At 46.2% G+C, this 22,902-nt stretch overlaps 1 protein-coding gene across 1 annotated transcript in view; it reads right to left on the bottom strand.

The window, feature by feature from the left end:
• The window catches only part of ETV5 (ETS variant transcription factor 5), a 57,961-nt gene extending 40,727 nt beyond the window's left edge, over nt 1-17,234 (bottom strand). The window contains exons 1-5 of the mRNA XM_025877132.2: nt 17,068-17,234; nt 13,909-14,027; nt 13,690-13,777; nt 13,512-13,559; nt 13,368-13,418 (exon numbers count right to left, since the gene is read on the bottom strand). Of these exons, the coding sequence (XP_025732917.1) occupies nt 13,368-13,418; nt 13,512-13,559; nt 13,690-13,777; nt 13,909-13,953 (232 nt within the window). The 5' untranslated portion in view covers nt 13,954-14,027; nt 17,068-17,234. The remainder of the gene's footprint in view (nt 1-13,367; nt 13,419-13,511; nt 13,560-13,689; nt 13,778-13,908; nt 14,028-17,067) is intronic.
• Between the last annotated feature and the right edge of the window lie 5,668 nt (nt 17,235-22,902).

Raw genomic sequence — 22,902 nt, 5'->3', positions numbered from 1 at the left:
TATGCTGGCTTGGAGAATCCCCTGTGCATTTATGTTTTGGGAATCAAGGATTCCCAGAACACAGCAAGCAGCAGGACTCTGGTGTGGAATCAAGGCTCTCTACACAACTCATGGGAGATATGACAAACAATCTGGTGCAGACAACACCTAGGTGAACATACACTATTTCAGGGCAGACTCTTTCTGCAATCTCTGCAAGAATAGTTTCATTTGTCCTGGGCAAAGTCCTACATGAAGAAAGCAAGGCTTCCTCCCTGGGATAGAATCTGGTATCAGTAGGTACAAGGGAAGTTCTCTTTAGGATTGGCACAGCGGCAATATTTAGGATTTTAGATTGGTGATTAATCATGGTGGTGGCGGTGGGGTTATGGTGTTGATTACTCCAGGTTATTTTTTCCTACTTGTCCTGTTGCTAGTCAGGGACGAGAGGACTGAGTATCATCACCCTGGTGGTATATTTCCGGGCCCCAGGGTACAGAATCAACCATGAGGTAGCATAATTCATCGATTAACAATTCTAGAAGCCCTTTCTATACGGCCAATATTATCTTCTGTATGATAAATATCACAAGAGCCAAATTAGGAAATGATAAAGCTAGTTCCCAGAACATCTGGCTTCAGGAATCAGATTTCTCCTATACAGTGGGAAAAACCTACATTCAGCAAAAGAGAGGCTTCAGGAATTAGTGTGTGGACAAAACAAAAACAAAAACAAAAACAAGAAAACCCCCCAAAACCCCCACTCTATTTTTCATGATTTAGAGCTAGAAACTTGGGGTAATATAATTAAGCTCAAAAAAAAAAAAAAGGACTTTGACCTTGCTATCACGACATGGACTATGGGAAAAGGCAGATCCAACAAATAGGGTTGGGGTTACACTGGTATTCAGAAAGGATCAATCCAAAAGAGAGATTCAAGTCATCTGACCCTGCATGAACATGGCTGGGGAATACCAGAGTGAAAGAATACCCAGTGAAACCAGAGCAGGTCTTGCCCAAGGAAAAGAAGTGAGGGAAGAAGATAGCTTTTTTCGCCCGTAAGATAGATGAGGTTATACCAAGTATTTCGAAATTAAGAGCTGGCAACTTTTTTGGGATGCAAGCCCAGGGATTCACATTGGTGAGCTCCTATTAAACATGAGAGGCACTTACTTGAAAGATGGTGTGGAGACTACATCTCCAGAGACCACTCTCAATTCACAAAGGGGGCGGCAGAAAAACAGGGTTAGCGGGGACATCAGAAGATTACTTCAGACTTCTGAAAATGGCAACCCAGAGGCCTTGAATACAAGAGTTAGAAATTAAAGGGAAGAAAAGGAGCTTAGAAAAGCACTGGCCCAACTTTGAAAATGTATAAATAGCATTAGTGGAAAGTGGTATCTGAAATATCTCTAAGTGGCTACCTGCAAAGGCAGGAGAATTCCTCCCAGGATATAGGAATGAGAATTATTGATAGAATTTCTCCCACCTGGGTTTTAAATTAGACAACGCAGTTGATACAGGGAAGCAGTTAAAACCATGAAGCCATGCTCTGTAAGCCTCTCCATCTTCTGTTTACCTGGGATAGCCTTAAATCTCTGCTATGTACTGGGGCTGACAGCAACATGGGTCTAGGCTGGGCCATAGATACATACTGAGCTCGCAGAACATTGCTTTCTCTGGGGAAATGCTGGCTCTTTATAGGGTTGCGTTGGATCAACGACAAGAGGCTGCAGCGCTCACCCTGGCTCTGGAAAGTAAAGTGTTTCTAAATTTTGTCTTGTATAGGGCCGGTGTTATGGCATTTTATGTCCTTACTGCTCCCTGGAATGTGGACTATATGACAGGACATAGATTCAACAACAGAGAAATCCAGCTTCAAAGATGCCAAAGCACATCTGCAGTTCCAGCCCAAGGGGCCCCCGGGTGGAAGCTTCTGTTAGAACCCCCAACAAAGCCCTTCTGGCAAGGGTAAAAGCAGGAAAAGATAAAAACCGGTGGTTTTATACTTACAAAGGGATTTACATTTCTCTGTGATTGACCTGACAAGGGGTCATACTTTACAGGAAAGGGCTTTATCGGGGGTATTCTTATACTGCTGGGATCATATTATTTGAACTATAATGTTTGTATCATCTAGTGACTTCACATAATAGGGAGGGGAATGGGATGATTTGGAGGTTTGCCTCTGCTAGGCTCAGCGCCATGATTACAACATCCCACAAAAAATTTCCTCCCCCCGCCCAAGTCTCTTCCAGCAATGGCAGCAGCTGGCCAGCAGAACCCGCACACGGTATCCCAGAATCAAATCACCAGCTGGAATACTCTTGGTCAAAAGATGAAAAACTCAATTTTGCCCATGAAAATCAGTTTGGGAGGTCACTGTGTAATGCACAACTGCAACCCAAAAGGTGGGATAGTACCAGGCAAGCTGACCACTCAGAATATGGGGGGGGCACCCCCACCTCCGGCGGGGCTCAAGGCTTTCCCTACCTATTTCCCCTCCAGAGGGGAGAAAATGTGATCCAAGCCAAGGATGACATCCAGGTTCTAAAGGAGAGACAGTTGGGGGGTGGGGAGAGCTTTCACTGGGAAGAGCCAAAGTGGTCCTCATGGCTATTTGCCTCTTCTGTTGCAAGGGACTGGAAGCTGCCCCCCACCTTCAAAGGCAGAGTGGGCTCTGGGAAGAACTCAGGGTAATAACGGCCTGTTGTAGGCCTTAGAAGCAAGAGTCCTCACAGGCTGACCTATGGTCCAGTGGCAAGTTTGCCAGGGTAAAAAAGTTGGCTGGTCATGTCTTTCCTTGGTCATCAAGTAAGAGGACCAGTTGCTAAATAGAATTTGGGATACTGACCTTGCCTTTTCTTTAAACTTTATCAGCTAACAATAATGACACAGGTGATTTTTGAAGGTTTCTATTCCAAGTCTGGCTAAAATAGAAGGAAAGAGAGTCTTTGTATGGATCCTCCTTAAAAGAAGTGGTCATGTTAGTAAGAGGGATCCACTTTGGACATAGGTACTGAATGAGGGATGTCCTGACTCACAGATGGGCAAGTGTCTATCCCAGAACAGCTCCTTCTTGTTCTCGGTACAAAATCGCAAATCTTTCAAATAGTCATTTCCAAGTAGAAAACCGCTGTTAATCAAATCAGGAAGATAATTTAATGCCAAAGGTAGCAGAGAGGTTTTTTTTTTTTTTTTCCTTCTGACCCAGATGAACTAGTTTCAGATTTACCTCAAGTTCACACTCTCCACACCTCAGTATTATTTTTGAAACGGCTTGGATCTGTGCAGTTTCTTTTCTCCAAAGGACTCATTTATTCTAACAACTTAGGATTATTACTTTAGAATTTGAAAATGGAAACCCAGAAGCCTTGAATAGAAGAGCTAGAAATTAAAGAGAGGACAAGCAGGGCGCCTGGGTGGCTCAGCCTGCGTCTGCCTTCAGCTCAGGTTATGATCCCAGGGTCCTGGGATCGAGTCCCGCATCAGGCTCCCTGCTCGGTGGAGAGCCTGCTTCTCCCTCTGCCTCTCCCTCTGCCTCTCCCTCTGCTTGTGTTCCCTCTCTCGCTCTTGCTCTGTCCAATAAATAAATAAAATCTTAAAAAAAAAAGAGAGAGGGCAAGCTTCGAAAAGAACTGGCCCCACCCTGACTGAGGTAGGGCTTGTGTATTAACTAAGATGGGGCTCTTCCACAAAAAGGTTTCGTACAGAACGCATAAATCTAATTGCATCAATGTGTCACATCCCCAAATTTGTGGGCGATTGGAGAAACCAGAGCGTGTGACAGTCAAGGAAAAGGCTTGTGCGAGTGTACAGAGCTGACTCAGAGGAGAGTCAAGATAAAAATAAGTGATTCCTCTGGCTTTGAATGAACATCCCATTTCGACTACCACTGGGTGGGGCTTTTTAGACCACAGCCTGGAGAGCTGGTTTCCACCTGGGGCGATTGGTTACTTTCAAGCTTAAAGAGACCAGTAGGATGAAAGGGTGACTTACTGGCCTGCTTACCCCAAAAGGAAAATCTGAGCATTATTCATCCTAATTCCTTTCCTGGGGGAGCTGCTCAAAGAATTTCAATATTCAACTTTCACCAATGTGATAGACAACTATTTGTTTGATTTTCACTCGTAAGAAACAGGTCCGAAGAGAGCCTCTGTGGTAGAGATAACAGGATGGTTTCCTCTCCTGTGGGCCTTACGTCAACCACAGATTTTACCAGGAAGGGCTGCTCACAGGGGGGGCCCACACCGTCAAGAAAAGGGCAAACAGGGCATTTTTCCTGAATGGGAAAAAAAGCCCGCAAAGCTACACCTTCTGTAGCATCCTTCCTATAATTTATTCCCAATTTACATGATTCTCATCTGAACTAGCATTAAAGAAAAGTGTTAAAGATACTTGAAACAGGACTTAAGCATGGTGGAAATTTTATCTTTGACTTCAAACTTAAAAATCTGACAGGAGAAAATCCAAACTCTAGAGAAATTAGGGAAATCAGGTTCTCTGAGAACCATTCTCTATTTATGGCCCTCCTTCTCCTAAAAGCAGAAACTCGGCAAATGTGTCAAGGGTGTCTACACCGTGACTCGACTCTAGCACATGCAGTCTTACTGGGAAACAGAGCATTAGCTGCACGAAGTCTAAACGCAGCCTAGGAAAACTTGTCTTGTGTATGTGCTTAAAGGAGGAATCAGAAAATGAGAACTAGCCCTAACTAGTTTTTTTTCCTATTTATCTCTAAGGTCATCCCAAGGACTCTGAGAACTCTGGTTTTGAGATCCTCAGCTTCTGAGCAGTTAGAAGCTGATGTTGGGGGCTGTTGAAAGATGGGGTGGGAAGGGAACCTGACAGAGAATGTGGTATGCAGAATACATTCGCCAAGGACTGGCTGCGGCAGAAAGAAACAGAACACAGGGCTTCTCTGCTTTGGGAGAGATTGTTTCCTGTTTTAACAAGAATGTAAATTGGGAAGCAGGGACGAAGTTTAATATTTGTCAAAATAGAGATGACATTAAGGCCCTCTGCGGCTGTCTCCTTACTCCTCAAGAAAGAGTCCATGGAGAGGGAAAGGAAAGAAAAGGGAGTTGAGGGGCAGAAATCTTCTGACCTGAGGAACCCTTCGGCACAGGGAAGCTATTCCTACTAAGTTATTCCCCATGAAGATTCTGATCAGGACAACTGGGGTAGGCATTCCAGGATCGGGTCGGTCTTGTGGGCGGGGCAGCCGCGTAGAAGACACGTCCCCTTCTTCCACTCTACCTTTTCTACGGGTACAGTACCAAGGACCCTCATTAAGTGCCCTTTCAGGCAGTCACAAAGCCTTTCCAGGCACTCGGCTGAAAAGTGTTTCTGGAAGCTGAAGTCCTCCTCAGCCCCTCTAGAAAAGCACAAATATCAGCATCCTCTTACACAGCTGATAACTAGGGTTACGTCCTGGGAGGTTTCAAACTCTCTCACAAAAGGACGATCTGCCCAGGCCTGTTCTTTTTTTTAATAGGGAAAGGAAGCCATTCTTGCAGTCTCAATTTATAACAAAGGAAATATTTCAGAAAAACAGCAACAAACCTTGTAGCGAGACGCAAATGCCAACAGCCTCATTTCAGGTGTGAGGATGAGGAGCAGGAACTCAGAAGAGCTCTTTAAAGCTCTTGAGGAAGCTGCCCTGAATCTGTATTAAGTTTTGTTTTGCTTTTTAACTGATTGCCCTTTTCATGCTTATCCCATGGCCCTGGGCTAGCGCACATAGCCCTTTGGGGTGTGTCTGTGAGCTGTTGGCCAAGATGGTGGAGGATGTTTCGAGTGGGTACTGAGGCAAGCGTACCCCTAGAACCTGGCCTCATCTGGGGTGAGGAGGCCGCTCTGGTTTGGGGGTTGCTCAGAGGCTGGTGGTACTTTGTGGTACTTCCTGGGATGCTCGTGGGGAGGCAAGGCATTTGACGAGTGCCCGGGCGGAAGGGTCACAGCGAGAGCGAGGCTCCCCTGGAGCTGAGTAACAGTCTGAGAAGTATCATTTTAAAATGACATGGATCTGACCACAGTGGGGAATTAAACAGGACAGAGAAGGCCAAGGAGTAGGGAAATTACAGCTTTGTCATTGCCGAGTCAAAATGCACGCCTAACCAAGAGATCTCTGCGCTGCCGCAGACACCGATCCTCGGGCCTGGAGTCCGGGCTGGAGCTGACAGCAGATCAGGCAGGAATCTTCAGTGGGAGCTAAAGCCACCGCCCCATGGCAAGCGGTAGATAAAAGGGTAATATCCTCAGATCAAGTCTCAACACCTCTCTCTCCAGGGAAGCTAAACCACCCTCTTCTATTAGCAGCCCCTTTGGACAGCTCCAGTGTAAAACGGGACAAAAAAAGGGGGGGGCGGCCTCATTGGTCAGTAGCAGCCCTACCCCAGAAGCCCAGACCATCCGCCTGGCAGTTGCAGGGTTAAAGCCAGCACTTAAAAGAAAACTGGAACCCCATTAAGCCCAGGCTCATTAAGCCCAGGCTCGGAGAACAGGGAGCAGCAGGGAAGCCAAAGGAAACTAATTTTGGAGGTTCTCCAAGCTGCCAATCACAAGCGTATTTCTAACAGTCCCAGTGTTGTTTGAGTTGGTTGTTTTTCCACAGGCTGCACAATAGGGTCTGGTTATTCATTGAAAAAGTCTGCAAGGGAGCCCCGCCCTCCATTCACAACCAATTTGGAATGCTCCATTCAGGCAGGAGGGGGACTCAGCAGCTCAGCTCACTGGGGCAGACGGAGCAGAGCCCAGCTGTCGCCACAGGGACGCTAGCTCGCCCAGTGCGTTGTGTTTATGTAAGAAATTCAGACACTGCAGGCGCCTGCCTGCTCTGCACCCTCGCAAAGATTCAGATGGCCAAGACCCTGGCTGAAATCTGCAAGGATGTGCAAGTCAGCTCCAAATAAGGTCGGCAAGTGCCCTCTGGCAAAAGGGGGAAAGGCAAAAGAAAACTATCTAGTGCTGCCCTGTTCAGAATCTGACTGTAGCTACCAGCTGAGAGAAAAAGACTTCACTGTATTTCTCCTGCCCCCAGGCAAGCTGGTTTGCCTTAGAGGACAGCTCTCTATGGAAGTCAGCCTTTCCAGACTCCTTGCTTTTCCATTCACTGCCAATAGCTACATGGGGAGCCACCTGGCATCCTCCCCAAGGGAGAGGGTCTCTGGAGACACTACTAGATTCTCTGGCTGCAGAGGGGGGAGGGTGCCAGCTACCTATTATGAACAGCTTCACAGTTCCTTTACCGCTTCACATCCGGCTTGAAAGGTTTATAATCCTCCCTAACTGCACACACCCCCCCCCCGCCCCCCGCCCCATGCCCATGAGACATCAAAAGGGAAGAGCATGGGTATCTTGGGGTTGGCGAGTGAAATCTACTCCAAGGACAACGCAAAGTACAAGGCTAAAAACTGGTTTGGTTTCTTAGAGATTTTTTTCAAATCTTCAATAATTACCCTGAAGAAGATCTGATGAAGCCAGTCTGACAGCCAGAGTTTATTCCAAGAAAAGCATACTACTTTGTGAAAATCAAATCCAGGAGATAAATTAGCTCTTGGGTTGGTTCCTTTTTTTCATAACATATTTGGCTATTTTCAAATATCTTCTGTTTACCTCTTCTCATGGCCTGCCCCCCCCCCCCCCGCCCCCCCCCCCCCAAGCTAGTGAACTCAGAGGGCAACACGGGAAGAATTTCTCTATAGTTTTTCTGATCACAGAATCTCCATTCAATGTCTTGGCTGCTCTGCAGACCAGTGGCAAACTGCTGGCCTCTTGATAGCTAGATCTTATCCTGCTCCCTGGAGTCTTTGTGCCCTGTGCTGCAACTTTTACCAAAGCTTCCTCATTCTGGGCAGGGGACACCCTTTATTTGCTTTGTGGGGGCTCTTCTCCCTGAGAAGAGCTGCTACTCCCTTGCCAAGCCTAAAGGAGTACTTACATTGTGGTTACAGACACACACACACACACACACACACACACACTCTCTCTCTCTCTCTCTCTCTCTCTCATAGGCGTGCCTACCCGCATATACACTAGGGACCTAGTATTTGGCCTCTCCTCTAAGCTGAGCCTCTTAGAGGGCTGGGACAATGATAGAAACTGACGACCAAAGCCTCTGTTAAATGAGCTTGATGAGTTCACAAAATGAATTTTTAAAAAAGCAACCTAATCCGGTATTGGCATCAGTATGCCTGGCGCTTGTCCAAGAGCTGGGAGCTGCAACATGACAAGACTCCGAGCTCCTTGGATTCCGAGTGGAGAAGCACTGTGTGCCAGGGCACAGATGGGGCCCAAGCTGCCTCAAGGGCAGCCGTGCGCCTGAGAGGGGGCTGTCAGCCTCTGAGGCTGGATCTACTCTACCACCACTAAAACTCGAGTAACATGTGGAGGGTACGGTCTCTTGGTAGAGAAGCACACACCCCACCCAAGCCCACCACCACGAACATTTTTTCTGAGACTGAAATTAAAACAATTATACTCCTAGATGGTAGAAATGGCAGATAATACAAATCCCCAGCTTTATCGTGCTACCCATGTCTTAATCTTATAAAAGGATGCTGAAATGGGATAGATGGTGAGTTCTTGAATGATACCAGGATTTTGTTAGCTCTGGAATCCACATCAGTGGTGTCCTGGGCAGACACACATGTAATTCCCTGTCCCAAGTTCTTGCCAAACACAAAGGACTGGAAAGGTTACTGGGTTTTATTAGAGCAGAAAGACATCAAAGAGGAAGAGAAAAAGTCATTGTTTGTAATAAGCCTAACTGAATTAATGTTAGAGAAAATAGATTTTGTGGGAACACTTGGCTCTCTTAGATAAACGGGGACTCTAGGTCTTAGATCCCTAAGAGTCCTGGTCTAAGGATCTTGGAGGCTATCAAAACAGGAAGGATTTCAAGTCACTTAGCACCTCTCAGTGGTAAGGTAGTGGGCTAGCTAACAAAGACTTTGAAAGATACACTGTAGCCTGGAGTCAAATGACCTCTCCCCTCCACATCTCCCCCCCACCCCCCGCCCTGCCCCACAGCACTCCTCTGTCTTCTACTTTCAAGAACCTCTGGCTCTCAAAACCGACAAACTGATAACCTTGACTCCCTCACATCTCTCCTTTTCCAAGTGCCTACTGTTACTTTCTTACCAAACAAAAGACTTTGGGACAACCCTTTCAAATAGAAATGGCCCAAGACCACAAAGCAAGTAAACTGAAGAGTTTTTGCTCCAAACTGGGCCCCAAATGATGTGCCCTCTCCAAAAGGAAGGCTCTGCCTCTACTCTATCAACTTCATATGTAGTTAAAAAAAAAAAAAGTCCAGCTGAATAATCTCCTATAAAAACAGGATTAAGATCAATGTGTTTTAGGCTCAAGGGCTGCCATAACAGTTAATTCTATTTCCCGACCCACCTATTACAATGTATTTATGAAAAGTCGATTTTATCAGTTAATTAGCCAATCCTTAGGAAATTACTAGTACTTCCTTCAATCGGTCCATTCTTTTTGAAACACAGATCTAAAAAAGAACACTTCAAGGGGAATATAAGGTCATTTGGATTTTCAAACAGTTCTCTAAATTATATTTGCTATGGAGGCCACGGTTTTTAAAATAAGATTTTTATCATGACTTTTCCCCAGTGTAAAATATTTTTGTTATTCAAGATGCTGACAGGTGAACATTCACAATATCACAATTGAAACAAATGAGTGTGATTAAAAGAAAATTAGAACTGAAATCTGCATTAAAAAGTACTATTTTTATATGCTAGAATCTAGTAATACCCTTAAGTGCCAAGTTAGTCCAGAAAAATTAATGTAAGCTCCTCCTCCCCAAACCTAAGCACTTTGAGTTCCAATTTTATCCATGGTTTTGATTTATAGTTAATTCTGTGAAAATGTATAGTAAAAATGTATACACATCTAATCACTGACCCAGATTTCCACATACACACACTTATTTATATTATACAAGATATATACATACACACAGTTTTATCTGTATGTACACCAGTATGTCTTATAGGAAAGATGTCAGTTTTATAGTTTTTCTGTTTTATAGGTTTCTTCCAAATCCTAGATGGAAAAACTCAAAGCACCAAGATAGTTAATAAGTTTTTCAGGATCATGGAATGAAAAGAACTGAGGTGACAAACTGGGTGGCCAACAGTCTCCCTAAGTCTTTCCTGAGGATTGGCTCTCTCATGATTTCAAAAAATCATGAGAGAGCCTGGACCACACCTGCATGTGCCAGGACCCCCTGGCTCTGCAGCTCTGTGAGAGCTTCTTTAAGAATAATATTTTATAATTTCTTTTTCTCATTTCACCTAACCCCTCCCATTTGCCCCAAACCACCAGTCAGTCTCTCCAGTTATCTGGACCTTATATTATCCCCTCTGTAAAACGAAGGGGTTGGGAAGACTATCTCTACAAGGTACCTGCAGCCCAGTCTGGGATCTTCAAGGTTACTTCTCAGGACCAGGGGACAATGGGGGGCACTGGCAGAACCCCTCTTGTCTACAGGTTGCACTTTTTGTTGCCTTGAATTGACCTTTAAGAATTTCCAGATGGGGGGATACTGTACTAATGTCTGTATTTGTGAGGTAAGGTGAAGTCTATATAACTAGAAGTAAGTTGAACATTTCTGTAAGACTTAGAAGAACAATGGTTTAATTTATTCAAATCACATTTATGGATAGATGCCTATGGTTAGGAACCCAAATCTGGAAAACTTACAAAATATAATCTCTTTAGAAGCTGAGCTCATAGCACTTACTGAAAAAAGTAAGCCATAATCTTCAAAACTGACATTCTAAAATAAAAATCACCACATTACTTAGTATTTTTTCTCTCACACACAAACACACACACACTCTCTCTCTCTCTCTCTGCCTCTGCACCCCCCTCACACACACACACACACACATACACAGCCCCCCCACATATAGAAAATTAATCAAATCATCATTAAAAGGACAGATTATAATCAGTGCGGCAGGCCACAGAAGAATATTTGTTACAAATGCTTTTGCTACTACAGGGAAAAGGTTTGCTTTACTGGGCAAGCGCAAGTTTGGTTTACAGTTCATTGATTGGCTGACTCAAATCAACTCATAAGGTTTTATTAAATTTGAATGAGTTTCTCCCCCTCCCCTGGGATAAGCATGGGCTCTTCCAGAAGGTGACTGCAGTGAAAGCTGATCCTCAATCCAAGGCTGTGAGATGTGTTCAAAGAGAAGTCTGCCCAGCCCCGGACTCTGCCAGCTTCCATGCATCTACACTGTCAGTCACAACTGCAGTAAAACCAGTCACACGTAACAGTAAGGATGAACGGCTCAAGAACATACCACCGCATCCTTGTACTCTTACTTAACCTCTAAGGCAAGCTGATCTATTTGAAGCCCTCCTTCTTAAAGCTCCATCTCCCGAAGTAAGAGTCAGAGAAGGGGAAAGAATTATTAAAAACACTTTTGAGGCTACTCAACCATCTGTTTTATCCTTAAAGGACAGAAAAGCTCAACCTTAAGAAGTTAAAGCAAAAAGCAAACAAAGTAAAAAACACATCACACTTGGTGAGCAGAAATATCTCTGAAAAGCATCTCCATTTTAGGTAGGTATGGCAATTTAATTAAAGAATTTAGCACATTCTATTGGCTGAGTGGGAATTATTTCTAAGGAGCCAAAACACATTTATTGATTCCTTCACTTTAGCCTATTCCTGCAGAGAAACATCTCTCCAAATATAAATCTTGTTTACTGACATCTTTATCTAAAGAGCATACCTTTGCTTCAGCACATGAAATCAATCTGAATGCAGTCATCTCAACTCCCTTTTAACTCTTTGGGTTACAGAGAAACAAACAAAAGTGTCATAAAAGCATTTCAAAGAACTTCTGCCAAGAAAGCCACCTCCCAAACAGACTGCATTTTATGCTGCTCTGAGTAGGAAATGGAAAGGCTGGGCCAAATTGTCAACACAGAACAAAGTAGGATTACAAATCCCATCTTTTATCTTGCAACACACACACACACACACACACACACTTGCACACACACAATATTTGGGTTATCTTTATTTAGCCTTTTAGTGGCAAGCTTCCCAATCACTTGAAAGCAATCAAAGGGCAATAATTAACATACGTTTACTTTCCTATAGAAAAACTATGGCAAGCTGTGACACCGCTAAGGTTAACTATGCATTTGTGGATTACGGTTTATTCCCTTTTAAAGTTTCATGGCATTGTGCCTTGAATAGGAGGTATAGCATTAAAGAATGTTTAGCTGGTACCTCTAGGCTTTCATCTAATGACTTAGAACAGTCAGCTTTTACTTAAATACAAAGATACCCTCTCTCTCCTGTGGCATTTACACACATAAACACACACACACAAGATAAAACAAAGCGGGAAGAATTTGTTGGTGCAAAATGAGAAATCGAATCCTTGCCTGGCTCAGGTGCTTGCTATTATAAACTATGACTAAGAGACATGAATTTCTCTATGATGCAACTCTCAAGAGAGGCAGCATTTTCTCCAGGCCTCTCTTAAACCAGCTCACTCGCCAGTGACTAATGCTCTCTAGAGCTGCCCTGTGCTGCTCACATTTCATCAGCCAGCTTTGTCCTTGAGAGCTCTGCCTGGACCATAAAAGCTCCCAAACCTGTTGAGGACAGCCCAGAAAGATCAGTGAAAAGCTAACCATGCCCTTGCCAGCACCGAGAGCCATCTTTTGAGCTTCCCACTGCATTTATTAACTCAGTGAGATAGGTGCACTCAATGACCATTTGAAGAGTAAGTTTTTACTTCTCTCTGAAAGATAAAGTCCTGAACAACTACATGAAAAATAAGAATAAATCAGGTCACACTGTGACCACCCTGTGTCAACTTAGAAGTAGAAACAAAATTGACAACATGTTGGGTGAAGCCACAATTAACTGGAATCTTCCATTAACTATTTTCTGTACCTTTAAAAGAGAAAAAAATGTCAGACTCATGATCTGCATCAAGGACTTAATTTATAAAACAAACAAACAAAAAAAACACCGTAAAATAACGTCCGGTTAATGGATGTTAAGTCCAACATCTTATATATATAATGTCAGTTGATTTATAATTTTGAGCTTGAAGCCTTGCAATATTCTTAGGCAAAAAGAAATTTAGGATGAAATTATGTTCAGTAAATCTTATCTGCAATAGAGTAAAAGCATTTTAGAAATAACTCCAATAAGGAATGAAATAAAAGTTTTGAGGGTTAACTTTGAATTATTTAAAGAAACTAAATGCATTCCACTGTCCAAATATGCTGGCAATAGCTGAAAAAAAGTCTTCCAAACATGGATGTTCCAAGACCAAACGTTTTCAGAACAAACGTGCCACCACCAGAAAGGTACTTACAGTTATCAGACTGGAAATCTGGGACAAACTGTTCATCATCAGGAACTTGTGCTGGAAAAGAGATTTTTATTTTAGACATTTAAGTTTTATTAAAAAACGCAGTTAAATGTTTTATATGGAAAATCGGACAGCCAAGAAACTTGCCTTCAGCTAACCAAGCCTCTTGAAGTTGACTGAGATCCTGAAACAACTCTGGAATTGAAAACAGAAGACACCAGAATGAGAACTCCTGTGGTAGGGAGAACACGGAAGATGAGTCTACATGCGGCTCTCCCAGGGGGCCATTTGAAGAAGCCACAGACCAAAGGGAAAGCTTTACTACCTTCAGAATCATGGGCCAGATCTGTGTCCAAAAACTTCCTCTTTCTGTCAATCACAGGCCGCCCTCTACATTCCTCTGAGCGAGATTTCTGAAAGAGGCCAAAAGACAGTGAAGGCTCCAGGGTAATAAAGGGGTCAAAGGGGGTTGTGCCACTAAACCAATGAGAAGACTCATATTCGAAGAGGGAGAACAAAACAAACCAAAGCCACATACACTTACCCCTGGGACCATAAAAGGGACTTGCTGATCATAAAACCCATCCATGGTGCTTCCAATGCCTTGAATATCACTTTGAAAGGTTTCAGCATTGAGTAATTTCTGGGGGGAAAGGGGTCCTCCTGTAATAGGAATTTGGGAGATTTTTAACTGAGAGGGAGCAAAGAAGAGAAATGAAGTAATTTTTACTGCTCTTTCTTTAGGGCCTGTGCAAAATCGCTACCTTTCTCTGAGGTACTTAAAGCCCACTCAGTGTGTAAGCTTTACAGACTAAAGGTGTGCTTGATTAAGGGCATCAAAAGTTCATAGTGTACTTAGTGTCAAATCCATTTACCTAGCCCTCCTACCCTCTCTCTCTAATCATAAGTTTGCTACTATCTGTTCCCTATAAAAACCAAAACCAAAACCCCTTATTTTCATTATAAAAGGGTGATTTCAAGATTCTCTCCAATAGAAGGTTCTCCAGGGCATTTGTAATGTTAGGTCTTTTTTTTTTTTTTAAGAGATAATTTAATTTTTGACAGTACAGTGACAGGAAGTAGAGAAAATGGGTTTAAGCATTCCAAATTATTGGCAATTAAGAATTTGACATACATAGTGTTTCTAAAAGTAGTTTGTAGGTCAGTGGTAAGACACCATATATAGTTCCAGGAATATATCGATCAGAGATATACTTATCTTCACACAACACTCTTTTAAAATCTAATTCTTCTGTTCAAACAGATGTAGTGTCTGTAATGTCACAAATATTCCTATGACAACTTACAGAGATATTTGTGCTATCAACAACTTCTAAAATAAAATAGCCATGAAAACTAATGGATCAAGGAAACTAAATTCCATCACACAGATTTTAAATGCATCTCTACCACAGATCTTAAAAAAGCATTAAAAGCAAAAGATCCATGTAAAGAAAATTCAGTTTGTTTCTTACAGTGAAGTAATTTTCCCCAAACTTGCCCCCCGCCCAATTAAACTTGTTCAGGCACTGTCAAGTCTTGGGGCTGGGAAGACAGGTTGAGGGTCAAATGGAAAGGAGGGAACGTTTTCTAATTTGGGAGGAATAAAGTAACAATTTTAGGAATGTACCATCTTCCTGAACCCTTTGTTTCATTCTCCAAATAGAAATGCAGTTAAATCAACAAAATGGAGAAAACAGTAATTTCATTTATCCCCAGCTCTAAACAAAGCCAACTGCTTAAGGATAATTCTTTTGTTTACCTTGCATACAAATTTTAAATAGGGAACTTTTTCTCAGTGGGCAATTCCACGCAACTTGTTTTTCTTAAGTGAGCAGGATACAAGAAAACCCTTCGTGGTCAACCTCCTCTCAGCACTCTGGTCCAACTAGTCAGAAATTTTCAAAGTCAAAGAGAAAGAAGGAGAGGAGCAAAACTGCACACAGTCCATAATTTCCTAGAAAAACATGCCCGCTAGCTTGCCTGCATGCCTTCCAAACAGCGCTAAACGTTCAGAATAAAGCCTCTTTCTCAAATGTCATCAACCCGTATACAAAATCTGAGAAACGTCGGCAGTGAGTTGAGGGCCGTGAAAATGAGTCCTCTGTAGACTTCAAAATCTGTGCGATTAAATCGTGACCTTAGAAGTTCTGTCAGTGTCTAGGGGGGAAAGGGACAACGGGAAAGAGATCGGAGGGGGACATATTTCCGAGCCTCACAATGAAATACGTTGCAAAACACTTCACCACGAAGAGCAAAAATACCTTTTTAAAAATGCAATAAAAGAAAGAAGCTGCCATACGCGAACCAGAAAGAGGCATCGAGGATTTTTAAAGCAGCTCTCGGAGTTCAAGGGCTAGGAAAATCTTGTTTAAAGTATAATTTTTTTTAAAGCCTTAAGGGAGTTTAAACCACTTCCTTTGTGGTCCCCCCTTCCCGGTGCCCCCAGGAAAACTTTAACGCGGCGCAGCGGCGCGATCGAGGCCCCTCCCCCGCGGCGCGCAGCGGGCCTGGTTTTATGAATGGGAGAGCGAGCCGCCACATCAGGTAAAGGCTGTAACTGGATCCCCAGCGCTGGGCCCCATTCACAAAACAAGACACACTTCCACCCAATTCCCAGCCTTCCCCATTCATGAAAACTCCTTCAGATGCGCCCCCGCCCCCACTTCCAACGCACGCCCAGCCTCCGACGCAGGCCCCTCACCCCCAGAGATTTCGGAAGAAAGCTCAATGCTTCATTCACAAAAAGGGAAAGAAAAAAAAAAAAGCCGCAGGGAGCAGCGAGCCAACGAAAAGAAACCCGCTTCATTCATAAAGTCATCCACATTCATAAAACCGAGTGGCGGCGCCGGGCGCTACCAACCACCCCCAACCTCCAAACATCTCTCCTTGGCACTCCTCAACCAGGAGTTCGGTTCCCTCCAGAGGTCCCCTCTCCTCTGAAAATGCGGACAGATCACTAATCCAGTGAGAGGCTCCAGCATCTCTCCATCCCCCCACCCTCCGCACCCGTTTTTTCCCCTACTATCCCCAGGCCGCTGCTCTGATGCTCCCCGATTTCTCGAGAACCGCGATGCAGCCTTGACGCCCTCAGGCTGCTGGGGATGGGAGTTGGGGGATTGAGTGTCCACTTTCCACAATCTGAAACTTGCAAGGCCTGCATAAGTTCCTGGCCAACCCCCAACCCCTCAGGCTGCACATGCCTGTGTCACTTAACCCCTCCTGGTGCTTTGGGGGGCAACACCTCTCAAATATTCCCCTTCAAGCGGCTTCCCGCCCCCTCCTCCCCACTGCAAAGCTCCGCCGGGCGTCTCTTCTCGCGAGCCTCCAAGGCTCCTCCGGGCTCTCAGACCTCCAGAGACTGTACAGCCCCGCAACTCCGCGTCCCTCCCCCCCATTCCCACCCGAGAGCCCCCGCACCTCGCGCCCGGGTGCGCCTCCCCGCGACGTGCGGAAACCGGCTCTCCGAGCGCTCCGGAACCGTTAGCCACCCCCACCCTACGCCTACCAAGAACCGAACCGGACCGAGCCACGAGAAGAGGGGGCGGCCAGCTCGGGGGGGGGGGAACCTCAGTCCAGATAGAAAGTGCACCCGGACTTTGAGGATTCTGAATCAGCCAGTGAACTCTTGCCGGCTGAGCCCTTCGGACCGGCTCCTGAACACCCCCTCCGATGCCCCCCTGCCTCCTCGATGCCCCCTCACCTGAGGCAGCCGCTCTCCTCCGGTTGCAGCGGCCCCGGGGCGCAGGCGCGCTCACGCACGCGCGCACCGGGCCTGGGCGCCTGGGCGAATGGCTGGGCCGAACCGCTCGGGGGACGCTGAACCGCTCCGCGCACCAGCGGCTGGACTCTGCGCCGCAGCTGCCAACCAGGCTGGAGCGCTGGCCCGGCCCCCCGGGGCCTGCTGCTCCGCCTGCCACCATTGGCCCGCGGTCCTAGCTCAGTCTGGTTCTCATTGGCCCGAGGCCGCTCCTGCGCCTGTCCATCACGTCTTGTTTACCCTGTCTGCGGGCAAATCCAGCCGAGCCGCCCCATCCACTCCAGCCCCCATTGGTCGATATTGCTTTCCTCTCCACCCCCTCAGGGGTCTGTTTTACATAATTTATGCACCGGGGGCCATTGGCCAATCAGCACAGGCTTGTTTATATAATGAATGTAAGGACGTTTTTCATTCATAAAAAACGCGACCTGAGGGGGAAGCTTAGCTGAGTCAGTGAAGCACTTAAAGGGGCCGAAGCCGCGGAGAGTCGCGTTTACTTCCCTCCTCGCAGCTCTCCCAACTTTTCACCGAGGCATGGCTCTTCCCCCGTCTCCATTCACCCCTATTCCCCCACCCCCACACCCCGCAACGCCACCGCCAGGATGGGCCACTGGGCGCCAGACGTTAGCAGCTGCAGCAGCAAGCAAAGTTATCATTTTATAATTCAGGCGAGAGGAATTCGTCATTCCACCCAGAGAGAAACTCGCTGACCGACCTGGGCGTTCGGCCCACAGAAACACAGAAAACGGAAACCGAGCCCTCTAATCTTAGTTACCTTTAAGAGAGGCCTTAATTTCCTTTAACCAGGTTTCCAGTGGGGAAGAATAAGCAGTATCTCGCTTTAAAATCTGAGCTCTCAAACAGATTTTGGTTACTATTTTATCCTGGCAAGGCCTAAGGCCCAAATTCCGTTTGCTCCCCGTTTAATTGCAGTTTACAACCTTCGCCAGAATAGGTTCTGGACCCGAGATGAGATGAGAGAGGGTCGGAGCTCAGAGAAATCCTCTCCGGGGATGGCACCAACCAGTCAACGGACCTAGAAACGTAAATCCCTCCGAAACGGGCCTGCAGAGTTAGACCGCCTGCCTCCCTTCCGGGACTGCTTGTTTTCCATTTAAGTGTTGAATGCAAGATGGTGCATTTGCGAATTAGATCCCGTGCAGCTGGGAACGGCGAGAAGCTACTCTGCCTGCCAAACGATCGGGCACTAACTGCAATTGCTGAGATTCTTAACAGGGTGTTCCAGGAAACAAATAAATAAGCAATCCTCTCCCTATTCTGCCCCCTCTACCCCCTCCTGTGAAGGCGGGGCAGCTCTCTGCGCTCCCCCAGGATGTTGGGGTGCCCTGCCATTCACCCCGCGTGGCCGTGGTAGGGAGGAAAGACGCCAGATGTTAGGAGAGAGCCCCTAGTGAAGGGGGTAGCCAACTGTGGGGCTACCACCACCCCTGCCTGGGGAATGCAATGTGGATTTTTAGGGGAAAAAATTTTTTTTAAGTCAAAATTTGCCCACCTTCTTTTCGGCTTCCATTTGTGTATCTTAAAGAGAGATGCCACTTGGTTTGTCATTTATAGCCCAAGAAATATTGGGGTTCATCAAAGGAACCTGGAGTACCCTGCTTGAGTCCTGGACCCAGCACTGGTCCTTTGTGAGCTATTGGCTTTTGCAAAAGACTCGGGGAACATGAGTTGATGGGTGGGAAGGTGCTCTGAACTTTCAACAGGCAGTTCCATGATACTTAATTTCCTAATAGAGCATTTTGCTTCCGACGCCAGCTCAAGGACAGTTTTTCCCTTAGTGCCTCTCTTCATCCCCCAGATAGTACTGTTTCTGTTTGGTGGCTGGAGATTCTACCCCAGTCCTGCTGTGCTGCCACTGGGTTGCTACCAGCCCTGAGGGCTTTTTCTCTCCAGCTAGACTCCCAGCCCAGGTTAGCTCCCCATCCACTTCCTCCGCTAAGGCAGGCAGGCCCCAGAGTCCCTATGTGAGAGAAATAGCATGTGCCTCTGTTGTTCAGCAAACCACCAGGAAATATCATTTGAACCCCAAATGATGGAGGACAGAACAGGTTGATGTCACAGGGAAGCAGATTTTAGCTTAGTGTAGCATGAGGAAGAACTTTGGGATGTTTGGAGTGGCCAGTGAAGGAACACTCCCGCTGGTAATGAGTGTCCTGCCACAGGATGTATTTATGCAGAAAGATTTAAGGATAGTACAGAGGGACCATTGCCGTGGGTAGGGTAGATGCATGCAGAGGATTGTTCTAGCTCTAAGAGTCAACGATTCTGGAATTTGGAGCTTGTGTTGGAGAGGGGGGTCCTTGGGCCCAGGCACCATAGCTGCAGTGTGAAATGTGATGGTATAACGCATGATGACCAACCTCCGCAGGCTGACTCCTGGGCCCAGAGTTGGTTCCTTTTTGTTTAGTGTTTCTGATGTCTTTTCTCCACACCTCTTCCTTCTTTTCTTCTGCTTCTCCTTCTTGGTGACTTATGTCCTCTGCTCCCATCCCTATTCCACTCCCCATCTTCTCATGTGATCTTTGCTTTATAAGAGTTACTTAACGCTTAGGGGGGTGCCCGGGTGGCTCAGTCAGTTAGGGCTCTTGATTTTGGCTCAGGTCATGATCTCAGGGTAGTGGGATCGAGCCTTGCATCAGGCTCCGCGCTCAGTGCAGAGTCTGCTCGTCCCTCTCCCTCTGCTCCTCACCAGCCCCCACTCACTCTCTCTCTCTCAAATAAATAAATAAAATCTTTTAAAGAAAAGAGTTAAGTGTCAGTATTTAGAAGTTCTTTGTCTAGTACATTGAGTCTTTCCTCCTTAGAACATTACTTACAGCATATGTTCTAATGTATCATTTCTTCTCTTCCAGGAGAGTAACAGGACTAGAAAAGATAACAAAAAGAGTGACCAGCCCTCTGGAACATTCATCTAGGGTCAACCTAACTTTTGTCCTCCAGTGGTAGCAAAAGTCACTTAATTACAACAGGATAACTTGCACCTTGTTCTTCCACGTGCAGTGTGTCTTCAGGGAAACAATATGGAAAAATGGAAAAATGGAAAGACAAGTCCCTTGCCCCAAGCCTGAAAATGTGTGTTCCCTTAGAGGACAGCTTTTAAAATTTTCCCTAAAATCCCCAAAGCAGGTTAAAGTGTAAAGCAGGCAACTCTGCCTCCAGCTGATCACCAAAATGGCGGTGGGAAATGTGGCAGTGTCCTGCTCTCGGTCCCTCACCTTGGGAAACTGCCTCCCATTCCGCTATTAGAACTGTTGTGGTGAGTGTAGCCCTGGGTGGAGGCTGGACTGTGGGCTACATGGTCCCTTCCGGTATAATATGGAGGAAGGGACTTGAGGGCAATGGCAAAAAGGTAAGGAAATGTTTGTTCGTTTGCTTGTTTTGTCTTCAAGGGAGAGATAAAGAACTCCATATGGCTAGCACCTCTTCCTTTCTCGAATTCAGAAGTAAATACCCTAAAAACAGAAGAGAGAAAAGAAAATTTTTTAGATTCAATGTCTCTTTAAACAAACAGGGGCCATATTGCCTTCAGGGTTCCTTATAGCCAGGGAATAATAACAGCTGACATTTACTGAGTGCTTAATATGAGCCAGACACTTTCCCAAACCCTTCTCATGTGTTAGCACATTTAGTCCCAACAACCATCCTCTGAGGGAGGTACAATTATTACCACCTCCACTTTTCACAGATGAGGAATTTTCAGTCTGGGAAGGTTCCATAAATCACTCCAGGTCACAGAGCCAGCACCCAGTGAGAGGGAGAGTGTACCTAAGGGGGCCCCTCCGGAGCCTGCCAGTCCCCACTCTGCTGGGCTGCCTCAGCCCCAGGGAAAGAAGCTGCAGGACCGCAGCCAGCACTGAAAGAGTAGCCGGCTGCCGTGGGCTGGTTAGGGGACTTGCTTGTACTAAGCCACTTGACCTTCCTAACAGCCCTGTGATGTCGATACCCATTATACCCATTCGTATCCTGGTTTTACAGACGAGGAAGCCCAGGCACAGAGAGGTTAGGGAATTTGTTTAAGATCTAAGAGTAGGAGTGGGGAGTCAGCAGCTAAAAGCAGATCTTGAATGGAGTCCTTGCTCTGAAACACTTCACTATGAAGTCTCCGATCCTGCAGTTTTCCCTCTGTGCCTTTCCCTCATTTGCCTTCGGGGCTCTTACTGGCCACTCCCACAGAAGTCCTGGTGCTTTCTTGGGAACTCGCTCCAGCAACTCCCACCTGACTTATGAATGACTCTCCTGGGCCAGCAAGACTTGGTCTTCAGTGAAGCCAGTTTTAGAAAGAGAATGGGAATTTCGTTCACTGGAGCATCCCCTAGACGCCAAGCTCCATGTTAGACGCTTCATGTACATTGTCTTAGTTGATACTCCCAATCCTCTTCAGAGGGAGCAACAATACCCAATTTGCAGCTGTGAAAACTGAGGGTCAAAGTGAGGAAGGAACAAGCCAGGCCTCTGACCCATGGGCCTAGTGGGAACTTACTCCTCTCCTGGTCCATTTCCTAAGCTTGAGGACATCCTCTGTCCTGCCTCCTTCTCCTAACTTTCAATTCTTAGATTGTAGAAAACATCTACTCTCCAGGAAACCTGGGGGCACATGTCATATTTAGATTCCTGATGGCTGAGGGATTTCTTCCTTGAGCCCAAAACCTTAAACAGAAACAAAACAAAACAAAACAAAACAAAACAGTAGAGTGAACGTCTTCAGAAACTTCCTAGGCCTCCCATAGCCTCGAGGAAGGAGTCAGCTCTGCAGTGCGCTCTCCACTGTGTACGAGTGCCCCTGCTGTCTCTCCCGAGCCTCCTGGGCCTTCTGGTCGGACCAGTCACAGCCCCACATCCTGCTCTACCTCCCAGGCCCAAGAAGGAGCCCCCCGTAGGCTGCTGAAATCTGGGGGAGGGGGAGAATCCCGAGTCTTAGCTTTAAAGTTTTCTTGCTCCTGTGCCACATTAGTGTGTCAGTCAGAACTTGTCCATATATTAAGAACATGCTTCTCCAGCAGTCCTTCACATCTACTGTAATTTTTTGCCTCTGATCCACCAAGGGAAAGCCGCCAACCAAGTGAGTTTGAATTGGGCGTAGAGAAAGGGTCCATGGGTTCTGGGTAAGAGCCACAGGGCCCCCTCCAATGAGGAAGTAGATGAACTTGAATGTGTCGACTTGGCAAAATCTATTTTGACCACTCAGAGTCTTCTTTTTGCTTCCCTTACGCCATGAGTGGAGAGTTCCTTATGGCCAGGGGTTAACACTTACTGCGACGTTCCCAGTTCAGCCCCCCACGTATGAGTAGCAGGCTCAGAACTTGCCCGCCTCGGGCTCTGCAAGGCCTCACTGTGGCATCACCCCTTGGGCCCGCTGGAAGAGCAGGCTGGCGGGGCTGGAATGCGGATCCTCTCAGGGGCCTGCTTCAACGTGGCAGCTGGAGAGCGGGTAGTAGGGAGGGTGGGCCTTTCAGCTCGTGGCTTGGTTTGTTAAGCGCCCACCTCTGCTTCAGCTCTGTCAGGCCTGTGGAGGGGGCTGCATTTAGTTTAGGTGGACAAAGGAAAGATCAGTTACGGCCACGGGTAAGGGAGCCCCCAGGTGAAATGTCCCATCCGTGGATTTGATCGTATGACTTCAACTGGGCATCCGGCCTGCCCTTTCAACCTGAGGCAGTCTTTCCCCTTTATTGCCACATGGAGCCAAACAGAGTGTTTAAAAACAGGTAATGTCCCCTTCTGTCTCTCCCCCACCGTGATTCTCGCTAGTAGTCTGTCCCC

Source organism: Callorhinus ursinus, unplaced genomic scaffold, assembly GCF_003265705.2.
Source record: "Callorhinus ursinus isolate GAN/ISIS: 27379988/994484 unplaced genomic scaffold, GSC_fseal_2.0 scaffold1, whole genome shotgun sequence".
NCBI lineage: Eukaryota > Metazoa > Chordata > Mammalia > Carnivora > Otariidae > Callorhinus > Callorhinus ursinus.
The sequence above is the reverse complement of the archived record's forward strand: the minus strand, read 5'-3'. Positions and strand labels throughout refer to the sequence as shown.